This window comes from Schistocerca gregaria, unplaced genomic scaffold (assembly GCF_023897955.1).
Source record: "Schistocerca gregaria isolate iqSchGreg1 unplaced genomic scaffold, iqSchGreg1.2 ptg000304l, whole genome shotgun sequence".
Lineage (NCBI taxonomy): Eukaryota > Metazoa > Arthropoda > Insecta > Orthoptera > Acrididae > Schistocerca > Schistocerca gregaria.
In genome coordinates, this window is record NW_026061786.1 from 4404680 (window position 1) to 4431413 (window position 26734).

The 26734-nt window shown below is 37.5% G+C and overlaps 1 protein-coding gene across 1 annotated transcript in view; it reads left to right on the plus strand.

The window, feature by feature from the left end:
• The window catches only part of LOC126305264 (protein unc-13 homolog C-like), a 1060877-nt gene that overhangs the window by 656854 nt on the left and 377289 nt on the right, over positions 1-26734 (plus strand). The window contains exons 11-12 of the mRNA XM_049992034.1: positions 452-671; positions 11685-11805. Of these exons, the coding sequence (XP_049847991.1) occupies positions 452-671; positions 11685-11805 (341 nt within the window). The remainder of the gene's footprint in view (positions 1-451; positions 672-11684; positions 11806-26734) is intronic.

Below are 26734 nucleotides of genomic sequence, written 5' to 3' on the forward strand. Positions count from 1 at the left end.
CATATGACACCAAGCAAAAATTGGATCTTCACATTGAGTATGGAGATACCACCCTTAGATAGAATGAACCACTGTAGACTGGGAAAAAAACTTTGCAATAAACTTCCTCCACCACATCAAGATAGTAAAAGAAATGCAGAAGTTAAAAATGATTCTAAATTAACAAATTTGCAAGATAGATATCATTGTAAGTGAATATATGTTGGCATAAATTTAAATTATTCTCCTTTTTCTTTCAGTATATTCCTTTTGATATCTGTTGTATTATATGTTAAATTATATTACTGTTTTAATGTAGTATGTTGCACTGTATATTGTACTCTATTACATTCTTAAAATTATTTACATCTTTGAGTTAATTACATTGTAATATGCCATGTAAGAGAAACAAATCTGTGTTTTAATATAAATGAAATATGAATAATAATATTCTGTTCCTCTTTTGTCACAGAAAATGCATGTGTACAAGAAGACACTGCAAGCCCTCATCTACCCAATATCCAGCACAACACCCCACAACTTTGTTCTGTGGACAGCAACATCACCAACTTACTGCTACGAATGTGAGGGTCTGCTTTGGGGCATTGCAAGACAAGGGGTTCGCTGTACAGAATGTGGTGTGAAATGTCACGAGAAATGCAAGGACCTGCTGAATGCTGACTGCTTGCAAAGTTGGTATAAAATGACTTTTAGTTAATTTAAGCTCAAATTACAACAGTATAAAGTAGCTATGAAATATTACTTACATGAAGAATAAGGGACAGAAGCTTATTAACTTTTATGCAATTCAGTGAGCATCGTATTACATCTACATTTACATACATGTGCCACAAGCCGTCGTATGGTGTACGGTGAAGGGTAACTTGTACCACCACTAGTCATTCACTTCTCTGTTCCATTTGCAAATGGAGCAAAGGAATGATGAACATGTATATGACTCCATGAAGCCTAATTTCTCTTGTCTTGTCTTAACAATCTTTACACAAAATGTAAGTTGGATGCTGATAAATCATTCGGCAACCAGATGCAAATGCTGAGCCTTCAAATTTTCTCAATAGTGTTTCACAAAAAAATGTCATAATCCTACAGGGGGTCCCATTTTGAGTTCATATATCATTAGTGTAGTACTTGCCTGTTGATTGAACCTAGCATTGACAATTCTAGATGCATGCCTGTGAATTGCTTTGCTGTCTTCCTTTAATTTTAGCTGGTCGGGTCCCACATATGTGAACAGTACCCAAGAATGGGTCGCAGTTGTGTCAGGGTTGCCACAAGTTCTGGAAATCAGGGAATTCCAACGTATCAGGGAAATACCAGGGAAATTTGAGAAAAAAAGTGGAAAAATCTCATTTTTGTCCCAGTAGTATGAAATTGTTCGTTTACTGAGATGTCATGCTTTGTCGCTGGCAGCTGAGCATGTGCACTCCTTCTCTACTCTCTCATTCTACTGCTTCTCCCCTTCCACCCCTTCCCACAGCTCACAGTCAGTGCTGACACCAATTCTTGCCGCTAGCCTAGCAGCTGATGATGAGAGGCCGGGAGGCATGAGGAATGGTTTGTTTGGATTTGAGATTGCTAACGCTGCGCCCGGAGACAACAGTCATGTGTGGGTGAATTGTGTCTGAGTGATTGTGTGAATGTGTGTGTGCTGCACTCTCATTTTCTGACAAAGGCAGTAGACAAAAATTTAGTTGTCTGTGGCTCAGTGATCATCTCTACGGTGAGTTGCTGACTATCCTCATTACTATTGATTCTCATAGTATATGCGCAAGTTATCTGTTGTATGGGTGATCACTGCAGTCTCATTTCATCAACGTGGTGTCTGTCAGATGTGAGTATCTGGCCACACAAATGGACTACCATGACGGGCCAAAACTGTAGGCCATTTCTGTGGGTATCTCTGATGGATCGAGCCTGCCTATCTCAAGCCCATAGTTCCCACTAATGTGCAGAAGCTGCCTGTTAGATGTAGTGTTGTCAATCTGATCACAGGCCAGGTCTGTCTGTCTGTGGCACAGTGTGGTGAATTTTCATGGTTGATCCATGAACCCAGGGCTGTGGTGCTCCTCAGCAGGCCAGAGGCCATGGGCGATGGATTTCAGGAATTGTGACTGTCTCACCACATTCTACAGTGCAGCATTTTATAGACATTTTATTTGTCCTAGTACATTTTGGCACCCCAAAAGTAGTTAATGTATTAGAAAGTATGGACAATAAGAAGAAGACAATTGTGACGGTTGCTAGAAGTTTGTATGCAATGTACTCATGCATTTCTTGAAAGTTAATCAGACAATACCCGTAAAGTAATAGACATAACACAGTGGGTAATAACCAGCACTAATGAACATAGTAGAAGCAATATTTTACTGGTGGTCACCCATAGTGTTAGTTTACATAACTCTTCCACACCTTATACATTTCTTTCAAGAGGCCTACATTCTTCTCAGGTTATTTCTGAAAGCAGTGAAGGTATTTTAAATCTGTGTTGCGACTCCAACAAAATGTCTATTTTTGTCATCAAATGTGTTTCACTTTATTGAAATAAAATAACATCAGTGCTCTTAATGAAACATATTTACAATTTGGCCCACTTTCTCTATCTAAAAACAGTTCATTACAAAATATGTTGCTGTTAGTATTCAACATTTCTGCTCAGACGTTTAAAAATAAAAAAGGCCTTACATTTTTTTGTCAACTTACACTTTTACTTACCCTTGAGATCTCAGAATTTGTCAGGGAAAAATGCCAAAACTTGTCTGGAAATCAGGGAAATATCAGGGAATATCACTTCGGGAAACTTGTGTCAACTCTGATGTTTTCTATGAATTCTCATTAATAGATGAGGTACACTTTTGTAGAATTCTCCCAATCAACCAAAGTTGACCAGTCATATTCCCTACTACTGATCTTATTTGCTCATTTCATTTGTTATTGCTCTGCAACGTTATGCCGAAATATTCAATCTACTTGACTGTGTCAAACACCACACCCTAATACCGTATTGGAACATTACAAACTTTTGTTTCCTACTCATCTGCATTAACAGATTTTTCTACATTTGGAACAAGATGCTTAATTTTACAATAAATAGCAGAGATTTTTTCACAGACCAAAAAGCTGCTGGAGGTAATAGGCTACCAAGAAAAATGAGTACTGATTGTTGGGAAGCTGTAAATGATTTTAAAATACAAGGCCTTGTGAGTAACACATTGCATTGAGACTTATCTGGGAGAGGTATTTGAAGCATAAAGGCAGAGATCCAGATATTAAGAAATGGAGAAAGAAGAACTGTTGTTCATCAGTCATAAATATTAAGCATAAAATTGAGAACTCACAAGTTGGATAAAGGAAACTCCGTTACATGCAAACGTATCATAGACTTTCTAGACTGCCTGAATACTCAAGTTTCTATGTCCCTTGAAGAAGGATAGTGGCAAATTGAGGCTATTCCAATATTGTAGTGTTTGAGTCTCTGTCATCTCTCTTTGTTTCAAGTTCTGTCAGCTCCAAATTGAACTCCTATGATTCTGGATCACTGAATATAGTTCACGTCATGTAGGAAGGCATCCCTATTTTTAGCTGTTCTGTGTATCCCACACCATTAACTGCTAGCAGCACCAAGATTCATTCTCTCTTTGAGGAGCTAACCATTAGTTACAAGCTAGACTACGAGAATCTCTCTCCTACATGTTGCGACAGTCAGTTTCATTCACAGAACAACCGAATTAGTCATTCAGATGTTGATGTTACTTTCTTGTAGCAGTATAGCTGCAAATGTGCACCTGTAAACATTTTAGTGTTATTTCCAAATGAATGTTTCAGATGACTGCAGTAAACATGAAGTTACTCACAAGCAACTTTAACAAAAATTTTTGCGTGTGGAGTATTGTCTTAGCTGTGCAACTGGTTTTATGATTACCTGTCAGGAAAGTCACAGTATATAGTAACCAACAAAAAATCATTGAGTAAAACAGAAGTGGTATCTGGCATTTGCAAGGAAGTATTGTAGGCCATCTGCTGTTCCCCATCTAGTAAACGATTTAGGAGACAATCTGAGTAGCCTTCATCAAGTGTTTGCAGATGATGCTGTGATTTACCATCTTATAAAGACATCAGGAAAAGGAAGTAGAAAAGGTTTTTAGAGAACTCCAGATTACTGAAGTCATGTTAAAGAATGGTACGGCCAAGACTGTGACCAAAGACAAAACTAAGAGTTTCCAAGTTAAGATCAATGCCAGGAAACCATTTCAGATATCAGATGGGGAAATAAAATAAGAGAAATTAGACATCTCACAGAAAGATTAAAGTGTTTGTTTGAGATGAGTAGTATAGATGTTAATGTTAGTGCCATTGAGAAACATCTGAATTCCCTAAAATTGAAAGCTGCAAGGCCCAGTAGAATCCCTGTCAGATTCTTATACCAAATTTTCACCTGAGTTAGCCCCTCTTCTAATTATCTACTGTAGAGTTTTCAAACAAAAAACCATGCCTAGTAGCCAGGAAGAAAGCGCAACTGAGAACCACCTAAGTGAAGGATAGTAGAAGTGATCCACAAAACTTCCAACTAATATCCTTGACATCTATTGATTGTAGAATCTTCAAACATGTTCTGAGCTCAAACATAATGACTTATCTTGAATAGAATAACCTCATCCATGCTAAGCGGCATGGATTTGAAAAATATCAATCATGTGAAATACAAATCACATCTTTCTCACATATTCTGAAAGCCATGGATCAGGGCAGCCAAGTAGACCTAGTATTTCTCAGTTTTTTAGGAGAATTTGATTCAATACCATATGTATGCTTATTGGCAAAAGTACCGTCATATGAGGTATGAAGCAAAATTTGTGACTGGCTTGAGGATTTTCTGGTAGGGAAGATGCAGCGTGTTATTTCAGAGAGTTGTCGACAGATGTAGAAAAGGAAATAATTTTGAGGGTGTTCCTTGGAAGTTTGTTGGGGTCCCTGTTGTTCTTTTTGTATAATGACCTTAGACTTTTCACAGACAGTAATCTATAATGGAGTACTGTCTGAAAAAAGTGCACAGATATTCTGTCAGATCTTGATAAGATTTCAGAGTGGTGCAAAGATTGTAAGTTTTCTTTAAATATTAAAAAATGCTTAAAAAATGAAAAACTATGTATCGTAGGACTACAGTATCACTGAGTTACAATTGGAACTGATCAGCTCAGAAATACCTGGATGTAACATTTTGTATGGGTATGAAATGATCTCATTGGCTTGGTTGTAGGTAAAGCAGGTGGCAGATTTCAATTTATTGGTGGAATATGAGGGAAATGCAGTCAGTCTACTTAGGAGATTACTTACTAATCACTGTGTGACCCATTAGAGAATATTGCTCAGGTTTGTAGAATTTGTACCAAATAGGACTAAATGGGATTTTGAAATTACACAGAGGAGGACAGCATGAGTGGTCACAGGTATGTTTGATCTGTGGAAGAGTGTCACAGAGATTCTGTAGAAACTGTACTAGCAGGCTCTTGAAGGTAAACACAACTATCCCGAAAAAGATAGTGATGGTAGGAATATAATACAACCCCCTACACATCCCACCTGTAATGATCATGAGGACAAGATGAAACTAATTGTAGTGTGCTTAGAGACATTTAAACTGCTGCTCTTGCTGTGCTCCATACATGAATGGTATGGGAAAAGACTCTCATAAATGGCACATTTGGAAGTACCCTCTGGCATGCACTTCACAGTGGTCTGCAGAGTATGGGTGTAGATATAGAAGTAGATCTCAGTCATGTGTCATTGATATTATAGTCATAGGATTCTAAATTTTTTCATCATGTATAGTGCTCAGTTATAATTTCTGTACATTTAAAGCAAGTTGCCAATCTTTGCATCAGGTTTAAAAATCTTATCACAATCTGGCTTAATATTGTATAGCATTGTTTGGATAGAACTTCGTTACAGATCATTGCATCATACACCATGTCATTAATATACAGCTTGAATGGCAAAATTCCCAATACACTTCCCTAGGGTATTAATGAAGTCTCTTCCACATCTGTCAATGCAGTCAGACTTTTTTTTACATGTTGTATGATTATACTCTCAGTAATAAGTACTGATGCATTACCACCTTTCAGAAGTCAAGAAATACTGCATAAACCAAATTACTTCATCCTGTAGATTTCAGTTAGATTATTACTTATTTATTTTTAAGTTTCGTGTACCATGGGTCATTTGCATGATAAATCATAATGATGTAAAACGTGTTATTTTACATTCACACACCACAAAGTATGTTGCAAGTATGGCTTCATGCTGAATGTTTGTAAGTTTTTTTAAAGAAAATACGCAGGTGTGAGTTAGTTATTCTTGTCCACCACATTACAGCAGAAGAAAATATTCTAAGGGAAAGAAGGAGTGGTCAAGCAGAAACTTTTTCAGTTTGTTTTCAGCTTTTGCTTTGCTACCTGTCAGACATTTTATATCACTGGGTAAGTGATCAGAAATTATAGTTACAGGCTAGCACAGTCCAGCCCGATAGCTGAGTGGTCAGCACAACGGAATGCTGTGCCAGGGGGCCCAGGTTTGATTCCCGGCTGGGTCGGAGATTTTCTCTGCTCAGGGACTGGGTGTTGTGTTGTCACCATCACCACCACCACCACCATCATCATCATCATCATTATCATCATCTCATCCCCATCAACATGTGAGTTGCTGAAGTGACATCAACTCAAAAGACTTGCACGAGGCGACCAGTCTACCTGATGGGAGGCCTTAGCCATACGACATTTCATTTCATTTCAGCATAGTGCGGTGGGCAGGTGTAATGTTAAGCTCTCTCTCTATACAGCTTAAATGTTTTCATGGACTTACTTGTTGAAGAATTCTGGTTCTGCTTTCTTGCAGCGCTGATGTCTTCTGCTAGCACCGGATGCTTCTCCGAAGATTTCACTGCTAGGAAAGGGAAATTTTCACTCTCTCTCTTGGAATATCATTCAATGCACCAGAACATATTTATTTCCACTTTGTACAAAAAAACTACTAAGCTTTATGACGTAAGTCCACACATTACCGGACACCCAGAATCAGTTAATTACACATTTTTGAACACATTTAATACATAAGCTTTTATCATGGCTGACTATCCACGTCCAGTCCACGTACTCTCAACAGCAGTTCAATGTCTAATAAACAGTCACTATTTCGAGTCTCTCCATTTCTTTTTTAACAATACAATGCTACATTACTCTTCGCTCATCCTTATGCCCTGCATTAAAATAATGTGTGTTCGAAATGGCTGGAATACGAGTGTCTCCAGACTTTCGTAAAATTCTGGGGGCACTACATATCTCTCCCCTTAGCTTGAACACTTGTTATTTTCCACACAACATATATTTTAATTTTTTTCCCTAATACTTATCTTGTTACTTTGTACTACATAAAAACATTAGGTACAAAAACTCTCTTCCATCTGCATTATTTCATTAAGCTGTTGGTAATATCTTTCATAGACATAGTAGTATTATAAACTAATAGTACAACTAGTATTAGCTATTTCCAATAGATTTATCTACTCTTGCTTCCAGGATTGAGCCAAAATAAATCCCTAAATTTACCAGGTGAAACTTTCCACTACAATCTCAGGTCACTATACCACCCTTTCCCTTTGGGTTCCAGTCTACGTAAGGGTTGACACTATGAAAACATCTTCTTCCTCATCCTTGGGTAGGTATGCCCCTTCCATTTATACTAAACTATGGTACCGGTCAATTCCTTTTTGGTGCTCCTGCTCGCTCAGTGTAGGTCAGCCTCCTCTGGGTCTGCCTACGCGCCTCTCTTTCTCTCATTTCATCTGTAGCGGATGCGACCTCCCTGTCTTCTCTAACAATGATTCATGGTCTTGCCTCTTTCGTATTCCTCTGCACACAATTTTATTTAAAATTTCCAGGTAAAATTTCTATCTACCTCTCTTTTCCTCCTCCTGAGTCCTTCAGCCTACTTGCTTAAATTCTTTGCTTGTTGCTTACAGCTCACTTATATAGCCTTAATAACTAAATTTGTTTTGTCAATGGTTGTAACTTTATTTCTTTTCTTCGGGCTATTCGGTCTGCACAATCCTATTATTCATCAGAAACTTATTTGACTTGATACCTCTGTCTTAATATCTATTTCTTTTTATATCCATTCATATTACTTTGTACTACTAAAGCTATGAACAGAGGTGGATATACACTTGATTTCCCCCTTGTTCCTTTAGCTTAAGCTTGAGGAGATGGACAGTTTTTAATAGCCTCAATTCTCTCTGGGTCTGGTTTAATGCCTTTTACTCCTACAATGTGTCCTAAAAACTTTAATTCCTGCCTCGCAAAGTGAGATTTGCTTAACTTTAGGGTGATACCCTTTTCCTTAAATTGGTCCAAAGTTTATTTCAATGTCCTACAATATTCTTCCCAAGTAGGTGAAATAATCAAGATGTCATCCACATAAATAACTAGTTCTTTCAATAACTCTCATCCAATAGCCTTATCAAGTGCTCTTATAAATACCGATACTGATATATTTGGTCCAAAAGGTAGTATATGAAAGTGGTGAGATTTTCCATCGAACAAAAAAGCAGTTTACTATTTTGAATCGGGATGTAACGGGATTTGCTAGTACCTAGCCATCAGATCAACAGAGCTAAAATACTGGGTATCTTTAAATTTAGTTAATAATTCATCTATATTAACCAGACGATCTCTTTCAGTGTCAATATGACGGTTGAGAGTGTGTGCATCTAGCACCAGTCTCACTTCACCTATAGCTTTTATCACTACTACTAAGGGTTTATTATAGACACTCATACTTCTTTCTATTATATCTTGATCAATCATTTTATTAATCTCCTTCCTAACTGCTTCTTTAAGACTTATAGGTATAGGTTATGGTTTGCAAAAAAAACAGAGTCTCATCCCTAATCTTAAATTTGGAAACATTATCGCCAACGGTACCCAGATTCTCTGGAAATACTGAATGGTATTTAGACAAAATTCTCACTAAATCCGTTTGCTGTTCAATATTTTAACACCTCAGATTCACTAACCTTTTTGTGAAAGTCGTCTTGTGGACATGCAGTATTAGTTAACTCTATCTCAGGAGGCAACTGAGCTGACGCAGTTAATTGTAATCTTTGGTGTTCAGTTGTTTGATTATACATATTGCTGTCTGTCACAAACTTAATGCAATGTTTATTCTTGGGTTCCCCCACATAAATACAGTTCTTGTCAAAATTTAGTATAACATTGTAATCAGTTAACCAGTCTAAATCAAACAATATTCTCTATTTATGTCTTCCACTACTAGTTGTTGAAACGTCATATCACCTATATGGCAGTGTGCGAAGGTTTCATATTGAACAACCTTTATCTTATTTCCAGTTATACCAACTATGTATACCCCAGTTACTGGTAAAACAGGTAAATTACTTTTAGTTTTTAATGTATGAAAGTATTCCTTAGAAATAAGTGATACTTCACTACCAAAATTGATGAATATGTCTACTTTGTGGTTTTCTATGTCTCCTGTTATAATAGGTTGTGGTGGTGTAGTTATTTTGTCTGCTTCCTCCAGCAGTAGCCACTCCTTGGTAGGTACTTTATGCATAAAGGAAACCTGTACCCTCTTACCCTCTCAATGTATTTTGACGACCTGGGCCCCGTCCTGTTCCTCATGGGTAGCAACCACGGGATGATTTCCAAACGTTGGAACTGCATTAACCCCTGTTCCACAGCTGTTGCTGGGCACAAATTCCTGCATAGTTACCGGACCAAGGTTGGACATTAATGGTCCTCATCAGCAATCCCTCTATTTACATTCCTGCTATGTCGGTGGACTCAGGCAAGATTGGATTCATAAGGCTTTGACTGGTTATTATGACTCATATTATTCCTCCTAAAATTCAGATTTTCTTTTAACTGATTCTTAATGCCACTGATACTAATATCCAGTGTTTAATCTGAAAAAAAAAAAAAAAAAAAAAAAAAAAAAAAAACGCTTCTGGTACTGTGACAGCAGTTTTTTTTAAATTTATGCATCCTAAAACTGTATTTTAATGGATTTCTGAGCACTTGAAAAGTGTGAATACAATAGTTTTGCCTCAACCACAGTAAACGTTATCATACAATTTCTCAAAATCTTTGGTTCTGATTTTTTTCTGCTAATATCTGCATCACTCATTTTTCAATGGTGTGAGAATTAACCTGGGGCAATGTTTCTTGGTATTATTTTGTAAAGGAATATTTGAAAGTAAAGTTAGCATTTCTACTTTCATAAAGTTATTTGAGGCTCTCACAACCAATTCTTGATTTTTTGCCTGTTGCATTCATGTCAGAATATTCAGTTGACAGTTGTTAAATGGTTTCTCTGATGTTTCATCAGCATTGTCAAAGATTCATCCTCCATTACTGGTGGTGGACTGAAGTCAAACCCATAGCTAGAAGTGTACTTGCTGTGCCAACATCTCAGGACCTTTCTGTGATCATTACTGTTATAGTATTCGCTTTGCTTCTTGGAACAGTCATTTCCTAAAGCAGGGGAATCCAGTCTCTGTTTGTCTCAATAGCTTGTATATTATAAATTATTAGCCATGACAATTTGTCATTGAAACAAGAGAAAAGTATTCCTGTGATGCCACTATACTGCACAGAACTAAAATGTATTAATAAGGTACTAAGCCAATAGTTTCATTTACTTTAGTCAGGCCATTTCCCTAAAATGCTTAAGACAAATGCCATGACGGTTCCTCTGAAAATGACCTTATCATCAGTGATAAAATAAAACCCATAAAATTTCTTTTGTCCTTTGGTCACATCATATAAATGAGGCTGACATGTAAAATCTTCCTCCACTTCTTCCCAGAATAACTTATATTGTCAAACCAGCTAACATAGTATGCCTCTTTCGTCCATGAGGCCCAAGTCATTTGCCCCTTCCAATGACATTTACCTTGTGCTAGACACCATTACAAAACTTGCCTGATATAACCTGCCATTACCATATATTTCAAACATATCACTGCTAAAACATACACAATATAGGTAAGAGAAGACTGTGAATGTATCCACTTCTTTTTTTGAATTTCTCAGTTATGTTATTTGACTAATGAAAAGTTTTGTAATCCATGAATCTAGACATTTTTAAGTTTGTGCTGAAAAATAATTATTGATTCTTTTATGTTTGTGTGTTCAGTTTTATTATTTTCTATTATTTCAGGTTTTGTATGGTTTTGCTTAAGTCTCATATCTTGTAAGTTTGACATAATAATAAAATAATAATTTTTACTGGAAATACTATATACATATTTTTAGCTATGCAAGTAATTTGTTTTTACATTTGTATCTTCTCCTTAGCAAAAATGTTCTAGTTATCCCATATATTTTGTCTTTTGTTTGGTTGGATGGTGTGCAGTATGTGAAACATACTGTGGTCTCATGTAGATGTGGTAACAAAACAAACATATACAGGATGAAAATTATTCAATAATGACTGCTTCACAACATTTGACTAGCTCCTTTACCAATTTCAAAGTTATTTTATGCAAACAAAAGAGTAAGTAAGTTGTATATTTACGGATTGCTAAATACATAAAATTAATGTGTATTAGCATTTTTTCACAAGCAAATTTATCTGAATAAATATTAACCTTTCTTATTATTACACAGGGGCTGCTGAGAAGAGTTCAAAACATGGAGCTGAAGACAAAGCAAATAGTATCATCACTGCCATGAAAGAACGTATGAAGCAGAGAGAACGAGAGAAGCCAGAAATATTTGAACTTATCAGGTAGGAGAGACATCTTATTGGAGCACAGAGAATTTCCTTTTGGTATAAAAAGTTAATTACATTTTGTTAATCTGGTGTTATAAGTAACTCACAATATTGGCAATAAAAAATCATTCTGTAAGTGCTTACTGCAGTTATAATGAAGAAAATTGCTACTTGAAATTATACAGCATCCACTGATTTTTTTAATGTAGCCTTATTTGTGCTGAGACATGTTTTGGGTTTTCACCCATCTTCAGTTGGTTTAGTACATATTTTCATCAGTGCCATATTTTTGTTAGCTACATCTTAAATGCTTCAGCTGACATGTGCAATGTATGAATTTCTTTAGCTACCACATTTCCCAAGATGTATTTTATTTTAATTAGTACTTAGATGCACTTACTTTTATTCTGTAACTTCACTGAATCAGCATCACATTCACCGTGTGCCCAACTTATGTGTTTATTTACATCAGCAAATACACCCAGAATCAAGCTACAATTTTCTTATACCTTAAAAAAGTGAATTATGTCAATAGGCTTTATATTGATTATGACAAGGTTCCATACTACCCGACCAACCTTAAAAATTAATACTTGCCTCAATGTCACTGAAAAAATGAATAATGTCATATATCCTAGTGTAACATACAATGTGTATATTGTAAGGAGGTGTGCTAGGGTTTTTTCCCCCAGCTGGAATTTCTTTTCCAGATTAATGCTATAACAATGACTGTGCCAGTAATTAACTATCTAGTGGTGTAGTGAATATCTGGCATCAACAAAATGATAACTAAAATTAGCATGAATGTTACAAAAGTAATATGTCATATTGTACATATAAAAAGTAAAACAACATACTTTTAAGAAGAAATGTACTGTAGTAGTGAATCCAGCATTGATTCAGAATTGCTTAATATCTATGCAAATATGATATATATCCCAATCTGAGGTATCCTTGGCAATTGTGTCAATGAGTAAATCCCTGCTAGTTGTGACTTCAGCCACTTTGAAGGCACGGTACTCAATAGTACAATTAATTGTATAGAATGTGAACGAAAAAGAATCCTTTTTTGTAAATAATGCTATTACAAAGCTTCAGAATGTACAACATTTGTTGTTTTTGGAATAGTGTGTGGTAAAGAGTACGAACTGGTTTTCTAAACTACCAATAAATGCACCAATACAATTGGCCATGTAAAAACATTCTTAATGGCAATCAATTTCAAAGTATTTGAATGCCGTACTGTGAGCCATCTTTATAGTTACTGCAAATGAAACCTTTATTTGCTTAAATTGAATGGTTAAATCACTTGAGAGCATTGGTATATGTATGAGGTATGAGAGAGACCTCTCCAGCTTGTGAATCTTTGGGGATAGTAGTTTCAGTGACTTTATTTTGCATAGTTTTAATCTGCAAATGGATGGCATTAAAAATTTTGTATGATTTATATTGCGTAGTATTATTCTAATCATAAGCTGAAAAGCCATAGTTGCAAGTTTCCTAATATTGAATGAAAACAATCAGTATATGAGAATATAATGTAACTGGGTAGATGAAAAGCCTACTCACCAAGCAGTGGTAGAACACACACACACACAAAATATTATAATAAGGCAAGCTTTCAGAGCCAGTGGCTCCTTCTTCAGACAGAAGTGTTGAAGGGGAAGGAAGAGGGGTGAAGGGAAAGGGCTGGAGAGTTCTAGGAGCAGGGATAGATTTCGGAAATGTGACACAGAACCATGGGTCAGGGCGGACTTATCGGATGGGATGAGAAGGAAAGACTGATTGTCGGGGACTGCACAGGATCTTAGGTTTTCAAATATCATCTGGTGCAGTACCCAACAATCAGTCTTTCTGTCCAGTCAGTCTATCTATCCAATTACATTATATTTTCATTAAGTAATTGTTTTCATTGAATATTAGGAAAGTTATAACTGTGGCTTTTTGGCTTATGATTAGATTAACACTATGCAATATGAATCATACAAAATTTTTAATGCTGTCCATTTGCAGATTAAAACTATGCCGAATAATGTTATTGAAACTGCTATCCCCACAGATCCACTAGTTGGACAGGTCTCTCTCATACTTTGTATATGAATGATACCAAGTTATATAACTATGCAATTTAAGCAAATAAAGGTTTCATTTGCTGTAACTATAAAGATGGCTCATGGTACGGCATTCAAATTGGAATTGATTGACATTCATCCTTTTGCCTGAAGGAGGTGCTTGCCTAATTATAACCTTCTTTTATGTATGTGTTCTGCTGCTGGTTGCTGAGTATGTTTTTTATCTATCCAATTACATTATATTTCATAATACTCAGGTTTTCTGTTAAAGCCACTTATGAGGAAGAAAGTAAAAGCAGCACATTGTTTTGTATAGAATTTTTGTTTAAAGTTCTGTACACGAAGAAACAATATATAAGGGAGAAACAATTTTTCTAATGGTTTGAATGCCCTCCTGTTGTAGTTAAAACTGATTGTGAGAAATAAAACAAATATCGTTAATATATACAATATTTGCTTAGAATTATATACATGGAGGAACAGTATATATCGGAGAAACAGTTCGAGTAATGATTCAAAGGACCTGCTATCATAATTAAAACTGAATATGAGAAAAACAACGAATTTTCAAGACACAACATAGACTTCTTTTTGGTGGTCCCACCTGAATGTTTATTAGAATATTGTGTAAAAATATGAAGTAAATTGGTCAAAAAATTTTTGATATTTTTTCTAACCATATTCCCCATGTAAGCAAGGTGCAAAAAATGTCAGTTAGCCCAAAATGCAATGCAATTTTTTGTGGTTTCAGTGTTTTATACTGAGTTGTTTGCTGTACCATAATTATTGAAAGTGTTGTCCATTGTTTTATAGACACTTAACACATTGTTTAAACACTGATTTACATATATTGTCACATAAATCCCCATTATTACCAAAACCGTTTCCAAATTATTTTTCAGTGAAATCCCTTAAGTGCTTTAAGTTTAATGGTTTTGTAGTGAAAATATTGTCTTTCAAAACCCTTACGTTGAAAAATCAAATCATGTTAGCTCTGGTGATGTTGGAAGCTATTCAGTTTTACCCCATATTCCTTTTCCCTCTTGAAAATCATCAACCAAAAGTGCACAGATGTGTAATCCATAGTATTGTGGAGAACTGTCTTGCTGCAAAATGAAGTTGTTTCACACAGCTTCAGATACAGGGGTATTCCATAATTCAGTAATAGCTTCACTTAACATTTCATGACACATCAAAAAAATAAGGGCATATCACTATTTTGCTACATTCACTTCATCAGACCAAAGGATTTTTATTTTTTTTTTAAAGTTAGAATCACTTTCACTGTGGCCTGCATTCTACTTAAGGAATTCACGTCTTTGATCAGTATCATTCATGTTTAGGGTGTGTGATAATGTAGACTTATAAGGCTTCAGGTGTAATGTTTTAACCTTCTACTTAAATCTCTGTCAGAAAATTATAGTCCCGTAGGAGCTATTCTTGCAGATTTCTTGAATGATTGAATGAATGCCTGTGCAACAAGCAGCCACTGCATGGTAAGTCAGCTATAGAACCTGTAACAATGAACCTTTGATTTAATTTGCTGTTAACATGACTGCATGATTACTGTGTATGCGAGAACTTTTCAATGAAGGATTGTTTTACATCTTCATAATTTTGATGAAATTTCCACCACATCTGTAAAGCAAACACCCACTGTTCTGTACATAATTTTTCTCTTCATAATTGTAGTAAGACGATTCACGTTTCCGTCGCACTTCACATAGTGTAGACCGGGAACTGTCTGTTAGGCATGCCCGATGTAAACTCAACTGGGCACAGCCCTTGTTGCCTGAGTTGTTGTTGTTCTGCTGGCAAAGGGCACAGCCGAATTCTCGTGTGCTCTCTGCTGGACGGAACTTTACTTGCGGCAACTACTGTCCGTGATGCGCCATGCCAATGTGCGCCTCCCGCGATCTTTCTGGTGGCTACTGCTCTCCTTCTCCTTCAGGGGGCAAAGCCACTGTGATCCACAGTGTCGGAAGGTGGAGCGGCGTGCAGTAGTAATGACCTCCATGTCCATTGGAAGGCTGGAGTCGGGGGGATCTGCCAAACATCGAGCCGGAACCTTCGAATACGGTTGGAAGTCATCCCACCACTGGAGCCTGGGACAGAATGGACGACAAGCCATCAAACTCCAGATCCTGGTCTACCTCGGAAGGGGCAAAGACGATGGGGAAGGGACGACCACATGTGAACCAGCCTTCTGAGAATCTGGGGCTGCGAGGGGGGCCTACTCTCGCCGGGGCATCTCGAATGATGGCGATGCCATTGCTGGAGCTACTGGAGGCCGCCAAGGCTGAGAACCATCGCAGTGTGGCAGAGTTACAGGTGGGAGGTAGCATCCCCTGAGAAAACAACACGGGTGCTGGCAATGGGGAAGTTGGCGCCCGAGGGGTAGGAGGGAGGGTGCCCAAAAGTCGACGTAGCTGATTTTGGTGACAACGTACCTCCTGGTCCCCCGCCTGCAAGGTACAGAGCCGGCAGCCATTGTGGCCGGTATCCAATGTGGTTTGTGACCAAACCCACGTGCCCAGACCGACATACCCGGTGGAAAGCTGAGTACCCTGTTTTGTGAAGACTGGCGAGGACCAGGCCAGAGGAGGTGCAGCAGAGTCCTAGGCTGGCACCCGTGGAGCAGCTCTGTGGGACTGCGTTCTCCCATTGGTGTGGTCAAGTATGCCATCAGGAAAAACATCAACGCCTCTCCGCAGGAAATTCGTGCACATACTTTTTCATCTGGATCTTAAATATGCGCACCATGCACTTGGCTTCCACATTCAACTGTGGAAGAAAGGGGGGAGAGCAAATGTGCCAAATAACAAAGTGCCTACAAAAATCCTGGAAGGTCTGCGAAATAAACTGAGGTTCATTGTCCGATAGCAGGGCGACTGGAAGACCTTCCACAGAAAAGATTTTCACTAGTGCCTGGATTGCAACTTCTGAAGTGGCTGAGGGGCAGCGAACCACATGTGGGAGTTGGGCATAAGAATCAATGACAATGAGCCAAAAGCCATTGAGAAACGGGCCCATGCCTGGGTTGCAGGTGGCCATGAAGAGAACGCTGACCTGGGAGACGCCTGTTGTCTCACACATTAGGAACAGGTGGCCACCAAGTGCTCAATTTCTCTGTCAATACCGGCCCAGTACACGTGTCTGCAAACCAAGGTTTTAGTATGGCAAACACCCCAGTGCCCCTCATGTAATAACGTGAGGACCTCCATTCACAAACTTGCAGGAACAACCACACGAGGAGCTGTATCATTGGTAGCCAGAAGGAGAACTCCTTCCAGACTGAGAGGTGGTCTCATAGAACAAAATAATTATGAAGAGGGTCCGAGGCCCGGCCTGGAGGTTGGGAAGACCAACCGTGCTGAGCGAGGCGACCTACTAGCCGAAGAACCGGGTCAGCTGCCGTTTCCCTGGCGACACGAGAGCTAGTGATCGGGAAGCCATCAAACGCATGGCGTGATGCCACATCCAAATGAAAACACATAATCTCCTCCTGATCGAACTGAGGACCTGGGCCCACCAGAAGATAGGAAAGAGCATTGGCGTTGGCATGCTGTCCAGTAGGGTAAAAATGAATATCATAATGGTACTTAGAGAGGAACAATGCCCAGCACTGCAGTCTGTGGGCTGCCCTATCTGGAAACTGAGAGGCGGGGCCAAATAACGATATTAATGGCTTATAGTCAGTGATTAACTGAAACTTTGTGTCATACAAGAAAGGGTGAAACTTGGTAACAGTGTAGACAATGGCCAAAGCCTCTTTTTCCACCTGGGAGTAATGGACCTGTGTGGGACGAAGAGTTTTAGATGGAAACGCCAGGAAACTGCTGCACCCGTATCTACTTGCAGTTGTAATCACCTCGATAAAGAGTTTGTGTGCTGATGCATCTGGAGCCTGGCCCAATGAAACTTCCTGAATGTCAATGTCCATGTTGTCTGTACCTGCTTCCTTTGATTCTTTTGAGGCCTAGCTGCAAACTTTAGCAATCTGGCCTTTTTTATTACATTTGCGACAAACGGCTTAATGCTGGGGGCACTCTGACTGATCATGAAGCATATAGCACTTGTTTCATGGTGGCCATGAACTCCGTCTGCTCAACTAAAACCCGCATTAAATCCTCCATGCCGTGGATAAGCTGTGAAACTGGAACAATGATGCAACATGTGAAAGAACAACCCTACTTGTCGCCAGTTGTGTAGTAACACGATACATGTTTCCGTCACACAGTGTAGACCAGGAACTGTCTGCTAGGCATGCCCAGTGTGAACTCAACTGGGCACGGCCCATGCTGCCTGAGTTGTTGTTGTTCCACCGGCAGAGGGCACGGCCGAATTCTCATATGCCCTCTGGTGGACAGAACTTTACTTGCAGCAACTACTGCCCGTGATGCGCCATGTCGATGTCTACCTCCCGCAATCTTTCTGCTGGCTACTGCAATAATTATCACAGTTCCTGCTTGCAGTGAATTCACAAATTATGTCATGGATCCGATATGCACTTGTGAAATAACAGACCAGTTCTGCCATCACTCTTTACTCTTTTAAGAAATTTTTCTGTGCACAGGTTCTGTGACTTTTCAATGTGAAGAGTGTTACTTAACTACTTGGCTAAAATTTCACCATCAACAAAAATGTCCAGTTGTTAACCGCCTTAACCTTTCTTCTAGTGTAGATTACCTTTGTAACAGTCACATTAATGCAGTTGTAATTCTGCTAATTAAGTAAGCATTTATGTTATTGCTAACACAGTCACTTTTATATCATAAATTTAGAAGTAAGTCTACTTTTAAAATAAACTACCACTTCTCACTGAAGTACATATGTTACACATTAATCAAGGAATATAAAACTATTATTTGTTTCACTGATACAGAGGCATGTATCAGCTTTTAAGTTTCCAATATTAAATCTGTAAAAACAATTGACTTCAGAAGTAATTTCTGAATGGTATAAGAAAATTGTAACTTGGCTTGGTGTCTGTGTATGTATGGATGGATATGTGTGTGTGTGTGTGTGTGTGTGTGTGTGTGTGTGTGTGTGTGTGTGTGCATGAGTATATACCTATCCTTTTTTCCCCCTAAGGTAAGTCTTTCCGCTCCTGGGATTGGAATGACTCCTTACCCTCTCCCTTAAAACCCACATCCTTTCATCTTTCCTTTTCCTTCCCTCTTCCCTGACGAAGCAGCCACCAGTTGCAAAATGACTGCTACGGTCGCAGGTTCGAATCCTGCCTCGGGCATGGATGTGTGTGATGTCCTTAGGTTAGTTAGGTTTAAGTAGTTCTAAGTTCTAAGTTCTAGGGGACTGATGACCACAGATGTTAAGTCCCATAGTGCTCAGAGCCATTTGAACCATTTTGAACCAGTTGCAAAAGCTCGAAATTTTGTGTGCGTGTGTTTGTGTGTTATTTTATTGTGCCTGTCTACCGGCGCTTTCCCGCTTGGTAAATCTTGGAATCTTTGCTTTTAATATATTTTTCCCATGCGGAAGTTTCTTTCTATTTTATTTAACTTGACTTCAGACGTATTTACCAATTTTAAGACACACAAAGGCAGCCGTACAGCAAATTCTGGATTGCATCAGTGCATCACTGCAGTTGAAAATTTAAGTGCTACACATATAAATGTGAAACAAGGAGCTATAGCTACAGAATAAAAGTAGGTGCACCTACAATTAGTTAAGTGTAAATATACAACTTGGGAAATGAGGTACCTAAAAATAATCTTGATTTCGCGCAGTGCAGCTGCAATTTTAGTCAATGCAGTCAACAAAGACATGGTATTAACGAAGATATAAATGCATTATATCAAATTATGGTGATGGTAAAAAGCTTAAAACATGTTGTGGTGTAAATAAAGCTTTATAAAGAAAATGGCTTGCTGCTGTATTTGTACAAGTTATTAATTCAAACCATGTAGCTCAATCAACATTGTCACAGAAAAAAAGTATGTTGGAGAAAATATCTCACATGTATGAATAGCAACTGTCATTAAGCTTGGAATCATTGCCCAGTTAAAATCTCTGTTTATCAACACTTACTGTGTATATTATATCTATGGCTCAGATTTTAGGTACACAAAACAACTAATGTTTCAATTGAATTGTATTCTCGAGGAAGGAAAGACAAATTTCAATGTTTTTGATGTTTAGAAAGCATTGATATAACAACAGGATACAGAGAGATAGCATATATCTTATTGGTTTTCAGAGTCCTTATTTTTATCAAAAGCAACATTCCCTTGAGAAAACTGTAAAATTACTAGGAGAGGGAATGACTGGTTAGTATTCACAAGTATCTCAAGTGGTGTAATTCCAGTTTTCTGTTAGATACATTTAAAAGTACAGAGAGGAAAAAAAGTCCTGACTTTTGTGAATGAAAGCAAGTGGGGTAGGTTTTTGAAGGAAGGGCAAGTCTCTCAGACCCCGGGTTCGGAGAACAAGGGCAGACATAGATCTTTGTTTCCCCTTGTCCTCACAGCTAGTGGGTTCTTCTCAATCTACAGGTCACAATAAACTGCCCATTTCCTCATTTTCTTCCAAAGGAAGTCACTAACAGTTCCAAAACTTACCAATTTTCGATTTTTAAATTTGTCTGTTGGAAGTATTGATGGTTGTCTCCAGAGGTAAATATTGGCTAGTCATTCTGCCTCTTAATAATTTTACAGAATATTTGCTCTATGCTTCATATTTTCTTGCTTATGCTGCATAGAATAAACCCTTGTATCCAGTAATGTTGACTGTGAGAAACTGTTGACAGAAATTTGAAATCTTTGTGATATGATATTTTCTAACACGAGTGTAAGTGACAAGTGACTGCAATGCCACAACTTAAGTCATTGTGACACTATATTTTATTAATATGTGTGTGAGTTATATAAGATGGCTACATAGTACTCAGAGCTATAGCACACTAAGTAACTGTTTGTCCAGATGAAAATTACAAAATGTTTCATGCAAGTGTTCTTTAGCCATCTGCGGGACATCAATTGGCATGATTGCCTTCATTGTAGCTTTGTTATTTACAAAGATATGAACAATAGTATGAATTTTTTAAATGGAACCCAATATTTTTATATGGTAATTCATTTCCTCTCTTAAAGACCTATTCAGATATGTATCACAGTGTACCATTCACTGAAACACTTCATTATTAATTACATAACACAAAATTGACTTTGAGCCTGTGATCAAAACTCGTCCACTTGCTGGAGTTGTCAGAAAACAAATGAAAACCAAGTAGAAATGTAACACAAATCTAACTTTGACTCTCCTGTACTATTACCCAGGAGTAGAACATTCAAACATTCAAAGATACTCAAAATGGTGACCCTGGACACCGATACACTGGTGCACTTGTTGAATGAAAGAATTATTTACTGATTCCAGTGGTGCCTGCTGAAGAGAATTACAAGCAAGCATGCTACATTCCTGCATGTCCTCTGGAGTTGTTGGAATCTCACGATAGACAACGTCTTTAATGCATCCCCAAACCAAAAGTCCAGAGGATTTAAATCAGGAGACCTAGCAGGCCAAATAACTGTTCCTCCTTGACCAATCCATCTGGCAGGATACCTTCAGTTCAGTGCATGTGCATGTGCGTGCAAGGCATAATGTGCTGGACATTCATCGTGTTGTTACCACATAAGCATTTTGGTTCTTAGCGGCACTTAATTCAGAAGAGGGGGAAGAATTCATCTGAGGAAGTTGGCATATGCTGTGCCATTTAGACTAGCATTCATGAAATAAGGGCCAATATTTGTAGTACCAAGCATCCCCCACCAGATATTAACTCTCCATTGACACTGATGTTGCACCTGTCAAAGTCATCGTGGGTTGTTGCTGGACCAATAATGCATGTGTCTCGTATTTACCTGTCCTTTGTTTGAGAAGGAACATTCATCAGTAAATAGGACATTGGAGAAGAAGTTTGGGTTGGCGAGGATTTGCTGCTGTGTCCACTGACAGAACCATACATGACTCTGGAAATAATTCCCATGTAATTCTTTATGTAGGTGTACATGGTAAGGATGGAACCAGTGACATGTAAGAACACATACACTGGTTTTAAGAATTCGAATATCGTGTTCAATGTGTTGTGTGCTCACATGTGGATTCAAAGCAGTGGAAGGGAGAACAGTAACTTCGGCAGCTTCATCTCTGAAAGTGCTGTGGTGATTGCAATGTCATGGATTGAAACTTCCCATTTCATGAAGCGTCGCAACAAGATGAGTAAACATATGTCTGGAAGGTGGGTTCCTGTCTGGATATCGCTCTGTGTACAGTCCCACTACCTGCGTAGCATTTCGCCTACCTTCAACAAAAACAACAATAAAAGAAAAATTATGTCGATGCACTTTGTAGGAAGGACAGCCTTTACTGTATGCCTACTCTACACAACAGTATTTAAAAGGACTAAACTACTGTTCTAAATGTACCCGTACATAAGAAAACAGCATTGCAATTACTGTTTTGCTAACTTACATTCCCCATAGATGAGCAGCATTTCTACCTTTTCTTCTCACACAACTCTTCAACTGATGATGGTTGACGGAATGATGGGTGTGAATTTTACTTATGTTTGCATTTGTCTTCTATCAATGTTAGCACATGGATGTGTTCTGTTACCCGAGTACCTGCGCTAAGCTCTGGGAGTATCATCAATGTTGTGTTATGTAATTAATGACGTTGTGTTTCAGAGAATGGTACACCATGATAAATTTTTGAATAGGTCCTTAGGAGAGGAAATTAATTAAAGAATAAAAAATACAGGGTTCCATTTTAAAAAGTCATACCACTGTTCATATCTTTGTAAAAAAACAAAGCTACAATGAAGGCAGTCATGCCGATTGATGTCTCCCTGATGGCTAAAGAACATTTACTTAAAACATTTTGTAATTTGCATCTGGATGGTCAAGATAAATGGGACACCCTGTACATCGTTTTGTGTGGATGAAATTTAACAATATATCAGTCCACCTTTAATTTTTGCGAACTTTCTAATATCATAATTGTTACAAATCTATATAGGCATATGTGTAATTCTTAGAAACAAATCAGAAAAAAAAGAAAAAATCACTGGAAAATGCCTAAAACAGCTACAAATTTCCTCTGATGTTGAAAAAGAAGTACAGCACAATACTCTGCTTTATCACTGTACTGTGCCACTTTGTTTTGGCTCCTCTAGTGGAATGCTACTGTTCTATGGTACAGGGATGTGTGACAGGAATGCACACATGAATCTGCAAATAATGAAATATTAACTGTGTAACCACCCCAGTCCCCCCCCCCCCCCAAACAAAAAGAAAAGGTAATTAAAACTTTATGATGACCCATCATATTAATTTACAAACAACAATAATAAAGAAAGCCAACCTTCATCAGTCACAAACCTATTTATTTAATACATTCTTTACTGGAACAGTACAAAGTCTTCCACAACAGATATTCAAAATGAAACTTACATTTACTGAATGCAAAGTAGAAACATTTCCAGGACAATCTTTATTGATAGTGTCATCTGAGTTTAGGTAACAAAAACAATAAGAAATATGAAAAGCTGATATTCAGTGATATTATTTCTTTATTTTGTTTAGTGTGCAGGATAGTACATCACATGAATTGAATATAAGTAGTCTACAACACAAACATTAAGTATGCATATAAAATGTACAGGTTATATTCAAATAAAAAAGAATAGATATGAAAATACAAAATATATAAAACCACAAACTATATGAAAAAGCAACTACACCTGAGCCTCCATGTACTAGCACTTTTTCGGTAGTATGCAAGATATTAGGGCAGTGCCCAGTGAAGGCTGTCAGTGGCCAGTCTTCAACTATATATTTAACCATTTCCATAGCAGCTCCTCAATTGCACTTAGCAGAGGCTGTTTTCTCCCAATCTCTACAATGAGTCAGCACACATACCACCATCTGTTCAATGCTGTACTAGTTCTCATTAGTAACAGAATACTACACATGAACTAGTACAACCGCACTAGCCAGTCATTGAGATCCCCTAACAACACGTAACAGGTTTTGATAGTATTTGAATAATTGTGTTAAACAATACTGCACTCAAGTCATTACACGTCAAATCAAGACAGGTGCCAACTTGACCTCCTTCGAATTTCATAAAATTTGGTGTGTTCATTGCATGTCATGGGAATGAAAAATATCGTATTACAGAATTTTAGCACAAGTAAAACAAGATTAATGGCAACTTGTGGAAAATTTGACAAACACTATTGGCAGAAATGGCTGTAACATCTGTTATGATAAAGATAGAACGTGAAACTGGTAACTAAAACAAGCTTTTCAATGATAAGTAATTTTGACATATTTGGAAAATGTACACAATTAAGGTTAGTGACCTTGGCCTTTGACCTTGAATATAGTGAAGTGTGTCACTTTCTAGATTGATGCAAAAAATATATTTTGTTCTTCATGTTACATTATACAACACAATAAAAAATCAAACTGAGGTGACAGTGAGATTTGGAGGTATAATTTAATATGTACAGCAATATGTTGCATTAATGCAAAATAAATTGTATTCAGACTCTAACAACATCACACGAAGCACTGAAAAACATGTTTATTGTTAAAAAGGTGGTGTTATAACATAGCACAATACCTTACTACAGTCAACAGGCCAATAGCAAGCATGTATAATTTGCAAGGTCACACACTATAACGTCTGACCTTCAGTTATGCAAAATATGATACAGCCATCACAGCCAAACAGGCATGGTAAACAGGTTAAGAGTTACAGATAAAAATATGTCAAATGTATCATGCAGACTTACTATGTTTCAATACTGGGAAACAACATATAACACTGTTTGTTCATCTTTTCGTGAAAGGAAATACATTTACCCTGTTGCTGTTTTCACATTAACGTTTTAAATAATGTCCTTGCCCACAGTTAAGATGCCAGGTTTCCCAGGGTACACATATGAAGGTGAAGGCCCATGAAGATTAGAAAGCTAATTGAAACCTCATTGGTATATTCATTAACCTTCAAAACACAGCCAAGCAATCAATTACATCCATACACGCACACAACAAATGAGTTTCATTGGTTCCTAGTTAAAGATTCATTTGTGATTGGAGAAATCTTTCATTTCAATATTGTAATGGCCAGCGAGACTAACATAATGAATCTTGTGTGTGCCTGCAGTTGTGTAAATGTGTGAAAACTGCTCTTGAAGGAGAGATTCTTCTTCATCATACCCACTGTTACTTGTATAATGAAAGTGACACACTACAATGTTCTTGGAGCACTACTCAAACGACTGTCTGGGTGTCATTATCTGAGAGTTGTAGATGCACTGCAGACTGGCATGGGCAGAAAGTCTCTTGACAATACCAGCAATACCATCACAAGGTTCTTTGCCATGTGATGTAGCAAAGAAATGTCACTCTGCAGAGACATTGAAATCAATCTAATCTAAATTTATATTAAAATCTTTGAATGCTCCAACTTTTTGGAAGAAGTGTCAGGATTTGCATATTCTCACTGCTTGTGGTGTTGGTACTGAATTTCTCTTTCAGTTGCATTATCATTTCAGATTCAACATTTGTTTCATAATCTGCATTTTCTTCCACACTTGGTATTTATTTACTTCAGAATACCTCAGACACTTACTTGAACGTTATCTGTGCATATATTTTCTCTCCCAGTATCTTCTTTTTCATTGGAGACTTGCCAAGAGATACAACACCATCATTTAATGCATCTAAAGCTATGTTTGGGGCTATAGATGCATCAGACCCATGTAAGGTGCTATATGGGTTTGTGGATTCCATTTGTTTCAATTAGTTTGGTCAGCCACAGGCCTTTGTCGCTCAGTTAGTTTGTTTCTACATTTGTTTATGTATTTTGTACTGTGTCGTTCTGCCACTGATCATGTAAACCATCAACATTTGTGCATTACATACATTTTTCTTAAATCGGTTGTGTCCATCTTTTCTGAATTGATTACAGCATTACATGATCTTCTCAAACTCCAGCTTAAAGTTAGATTTGTGTAATTTCAACACGCTTTGCAGCAGCTATCTGTGTAGCAGCCACACTGCCATCCAAAATTTGATAGCTTGATATTTGCCTACCTACATTGTTACCATGGTGTGCATTGCTATAGCAATGCCTTTTCAACAAAAAACAGGTTTGTGTCATATTTCAGAGTCTGAATACAATTTATTTTTCATTAATATAACACATTGCTGAACCTATTAATTAGTCTCCTAATTCCATTGTCATCCCAACTTTTTTTAAATATGTTGTATAGTGAAACATGAAGAAGCAAATAATTTTTTTTAATCAATTCTAAAGGTGATGTATTTGAGGTATTCAAGGTCAAAGATCATACCTCAATTGTGTCAATTCTTTGAATATGTCAAAATTTCATATTATTGAAAATCTTGTTTCAAGACCTTTCCAAAATTATGTGGTTCACTGTTCTAGTTTTATTAGAACAGAAGCTACATCCGTTTTTTGTCAGCAATGTTTGACAAATTTTCCACACATTTTTAAAACCTCGAGTGACCATTACTCTTGCCTCACTTGTGTAAAAATTCTGTCATTCGGAATTTTTAATTCTCTTGTCATGTGCAATGAACACATCATATTTTATGGAATTTGAAGAGGGTCAGATTGAAAATTGCACTTTTCTGTGTTTATTTGGCATGAAATGACTCACTTGTGCATCTCTTTTTTAGAAACTGGATCTTTTTTAATGTTTGAAAACTGCTAAAGTCATTCCATTTTTCAAAAGGATGTAAAATATAACACAGACAATTATGAGTACATCAATATTTCCTCCAGTAATTATGTATAAAAATCTAACATTCTCC